A 4,664-nucleotide genomic window follows, 5' to 3' on the forward strand; every position below is an offset into this window, starting at 1 on the left:
GAGAAGGTATCTTTAGGGAGACAACAGGTGGTTAGGAAAGGCTCCTCTGGGGAGAGATTGTTGAGTTGAGGCCCGGGTGCCAGGAAAGACCTATTATTTTTTTATTCCATGGTTTAGAAAGACTCTCTTCAATGGAAATAAACTTTTCATCTGTCCTCAGAAGAGTGGAAGCTTCAAATTCCTAATACTGTTGAAGCTCATGTAGACAGACTGACCTCCTCATTTTAAGCTGGAGGAAGTGGGTTTATGAAATAAAGAGGTTTGTCAAATTACAAAGCTAGTTGATGGCTGTGCAGAACCAGAATCCCAAGTTCATTGGGTTGTGAAAGCATGCTCTATCATTATTAATTTGACCTCCAGGGCAATGTTTTGAAGTGGGACTAGGGATTCTTGTCCTCACATTGCAGATGAGGCCACTGAATCACAGCTCATGGCTTAAGTAAGTGCTTCCAGTGATTTCTGGGTGTATGTTAGAAAGAAGAAGGCAGGTGCTAGTGATGACAACCACCACTATAACTACTATAGCCAGTGCCCCATGCCTTCCAGTGCCAAGCACAGGCCATCCAAGCAACAACTTGAAAACAGGCATGATTATCCCTATTTTAAAGAAACTGAGGCTCAGAGCAGCTAAAGTGGCTTTCCAACATCTCCCAGCTAATAAGGAGACACTGGTATATAATTTTTATGCATTTAGGCTCTATCTTTTATTTTATTTTATTTTATTATTTTATTTTATTTTACTTTTGAGTCAGAGTCTCACTCTGTTGCCCGGGCTGGAGTGCAGTGGCACAATCTCGGCTCACTGAAACCTCCACCTCACGGGTTCAAGCAATTCTCCTGCCTCAGCCTCTAGAGTAGCTGGGATTACAGGTGCCTGCCACCATGCCCAGCTAATTTTTTTTGTAGTTTTAGCAGAGACAGGGTTTCACCATGTTGGCCAGGCTGGTTTTGAACTCCTGTCCTCAAGCGATCCACCCACCTTGGCCTCCCAAAGTGCAAGATTACAGGCATGAGCCTGTGCCCAGCCTAGCCTCTGCCTTTAAATGCCGAGTTCTCTGCTTACCTGCTGTGTGACATTAGAGAAGTTGCCTACCCTCTCTGAGCCTCCATTCCTTCATCTGTGAAATAGGGTTAATTTTAGCACCTGCCTCACAGGTATACATCAAACAACCTGGCATACTGTCAGTGCTCAGTAAATGCTAGATATTGGAGTTATTCAAGTGACAGAATTTGTAGAGCTCAAAAGCCTGTGTGGGTGCTGAAATTCCATGTGAATTTGCAGTTAAACCCATTGCTAGCTGTTAGAAACCACAGGAAATTCCCCAGAAACAAATCCCAGCTCCTTAATGTACAGAGAAAGTTTTTAGTAGTTAAAATATGCTTGTGGGTAACTTGAATGACTCTGAGGGTCCCCTGAGATTCCAGAAGATAGGTATGGTCCTGGTATTCATTTAAGTATTGGCCACAGTGATTCATTACCCCAAGATTTTCAGCAGAAAACATACCAAGAAAATTCATTTGTCAGATGGATAGTATTTCTGCTGCCACATGTCTTAAAGCTGTAGTTTCGCCAGAAAATGGTAATTTAACAAATAATCACATGAAGCACTTACTACATACCAAGTACCATTGTAAGAGCTTTACAATTATCAACTCGCTCAGTTCTCATCACCACCCTGGGAGGAGGTACTTGTTGCAAACTCCATCTTACAGATGAGGAGCCTGAGGCAGGAAAAGTTGAGTCCCTTGCCAAGTTCTCAGCTGGTGAGGGCAGCAAAGGGAGCCTGTACTTTCAGCCACCAGCCTCACCACCACTGCCTGACCTCCCCCTGTGGCTTCTCAGAGGCCCAACCCACAAAGGTCTTTAGAAGGAGAACAACAAACACCAGTTTCAAAATTTTCTGGCTTCTCTTTGAACTTGGTGCCAAAGCTAAGTTGGGGCCTCTTAGGCAGTCAGGGCTGCCATAATTAAATACCACAGACTGGGAGGCTTCAAGGACAGACATTCATATTCTCACAGTTCTGGGGGCTGGAAGTTCAAGATCAAGGTGCTAATATTGGTTTGTTTGTCTAAGCTTTCCTTTCTCATGAGGACATCAGCCAGATTGGATTAGGGCCCACTCTAACGCTGCATTTTAACATAATCACCCCTTTAAAAGTACTATCTCCAAATAGTCACATTCTGAAGTGCAGGGGGTTAAGGTTGAATGTGTGAATTTTAAGGGGGCCACAACTTAGCCCATAGCGGAAGCCTTCCCACAAGGTGGCCACTCGGGCCCTACAAGGCTGCAGATGGAATGACAGGGAACAGCTGCCTTTTATCAAAAGTGAGAAGAAGAAATTAACTGACCAGCACACTGAAGCCACTTCCACACATGGCTGCCTGGGCTCAAGGGCTCCTGACCTTCCCAGCTTCCCCTGTGAAAGTCAGGTGCCCAGACCCTCTGGGAGATGGGTTTACCTTCTGATGATCGGATGGCTTACAGAGGGCACCACTTCTCTCCACAGAAGGAGGCTCCTGAGATCCTCAGTGGCTCCAACAAGTCCCTTGCCCTCCATCTAATACAAAACATCCTGGTAAGTAACTTGGGAGGCTGCAGTACTCTAGAGACACATGCACTTAACGGACAGCCCTGGGTAACACTCAGCGGGAGCAGCCAGGCGCACTCACTCAGTCATTCAACAGACCTTTACTAAGCGTAAGTGTATTAGTCCACTCCTGCACTGCTATTAAGAAACACTGGAGACTGGGTAATTTATAAAGAAAAGAGGCTTAATTGGCTCATGATGCTGCAGGCTGTACAGGAAGCATGATGCTGGCATCTGCTCAGCTTCTGGGGAGGCCTCAGGGAACTTACAATCATGGTGGAAGGCGAAGGGGAAGAAGGCACGTCTCACATGGCCAGAGCAGGAGGAAGAGAGAGACGGAGGAGGTGCCACACACTTTTAAACAACCAAATCTCGTGAGAACTCTATGACAAGAACAGTACCAAAGGGATGGTGCTAACCATTCATGAGAAACCGCCCCTATGATCCAATCACCTCCTACCAGGCCCCACCTCCAACATTAAGGATTACAATTCAACATGAGATTTGGTGGGGCACACAGGTCCAACCTATATCAATAGACCCACAATCCCAATACACAATCCCCAACCTGGAAGAGTTCCAAAAACCCAGAGGCTTTTTGTAACCCACCCAGCAGCCAAACGGGACCTTGACTGATTTGTGGCTATCAGTCATTTTTGTTCCCACACATTCATTCATTTTATTTATCCCAGTATTCAGATGTTTCTCTGTGGATGCATTAATGTGGGTGTCGGGGTGTTGCCCCCACCCTGAGCTTGTGTGATAACATGCAACATAGGTGCTGCATTGTCTATCTACAGTCTGAAAAGCTCTGAATGCTGAAACACACATGGGACTGGGGACCTGTATTCACTACACACCAGCCAGGCATTGGGCCAGGTTCTGGCAAGACCAGTCATTCACTCATTTATTGTTCTATCACTAATTCATTCATTCACTGCACAAACTTAGCAGTATCTGGTCTTACTCTAGACACTTGGATATAGAGATGGATTGCTTTCCTTCCTTTCTTTTCTCCTTTTTCCATCTTCCTCATTTCCATAAACATGTATTCAGTGTGGACTCAGTGCCAACGTTCATTTTGTTCATTTGTCCATGGAACACATGTTTAGTGAGAGTCCACATTCCCCCACATTTCCCTGGGCACTGGGGTGCAATGTGACGTGGACAGAGATGACAAGACACTTCAATACAGCACGCACAAAGCAGAGGAATGTCTAAGGCCCTGTGGTGCCCACAGAAGGGGACAGGTGGCTCCCTTAGAAAGAAGGGTTTGGAATATTAATGGAGCTTGTCTGGTGATGGAATGGGTGGGTGGATAAACTGGGAAGAACCAAGAGTACCAGCTGGGAGCAGAGGGTGTGAAGAGATCAGCTGAGGGTTGGCTGCAATAGGAGAGGATGCTTTCAGCTGTTGTAAGCTGTGTAATGAGCATGAACTTCATCCTAAAGACTGAGAACAGAAGGAAGAAGGACATTCTTTTATTTCTATTTTTAGAAAAAGCCCTCTGAAATTGGGCACAGTGGCTCACACCTGTAATCCCAACACTTTGGGAGACCAAGGCAGGAGGATTGCTTGAATCCAGGAGTTCAAGACCAGCCTGGGCAACATAGGGAGACCTTGTCTCTACAAAAAATAAATAATTAGCCAGGTGTGGTGGTGTGCGTTTGTGATGCCAGCTACTTGGGAGGCCAAGGCAGAAGGACTGTTGAGCCTGGGAGTTGGAGGCTGCAGGATCTCACCACTGTACTCCAGCCTGGGCAAGAGAGCAAGAGACTATGTCAAAAAAAAAAAAAAGAAAAAAGAAAAAAAAGAAAAAGAAAACAGAAAGAAACACTACAGGCAGAGATCCCTCAGACCCCCTTGGTGGAGGGATGTTTGATGAATTGCAGCTGTCTGATGATGAATTGGGACTAAGGTTTGGGAGATATTGATGTTATAAATCATACAGTGGAATTCTCAGGTGGACTGGAGATGGCTTCATGGAGAAGATGCTCATTGATCTGAGCCTTAGGGGAGGGGAACAACTGAGCAGAAGGATATTTCAAGTAGAGTGGAAAGTAGGTTGTGCCAGA

The 4,664-nt window shown here is 45.7% G+C and overlaps 1 protein-coding gene across 1 annotated transcript in view; it reads left to right on the plus strand.

Moving 5' to 3' along the window:
• The window catches only part of LOC105503307 (carboxylesterase 5A-like), a gene marked incomplete at its 3' end in the record, with an annotated part of 31,296 nt that overhangs the window by 19,237 nt on the left and 7,395 nt on the right, over positions 1-4,664 (plus strand). Inside the window, 2 exon segments of the mRNA XM_011930165.1 lie at positions 2,509-2,577; positions 4,482-4,507. Coding sequence (XP_011785555.1) covers positions 2,509-2,577; positions 4,482-4,507 — 95 coding nt within the window.

This window comes from Colobus angolensis, unplaced genomic scaffold, assembly GCF_000951035.1.
Source record: "Colobus angolensis palliatus isolate OR3802 unplaced genomic scaffold, Cang.pa_1.0 Scaffold844, whole genome shotgun sequence".
NCBI lineage: Eukaryota > Metazoa > Chordata > Mammalia > Primates > Cercopithecidae > Colobus > Colobus angolensis.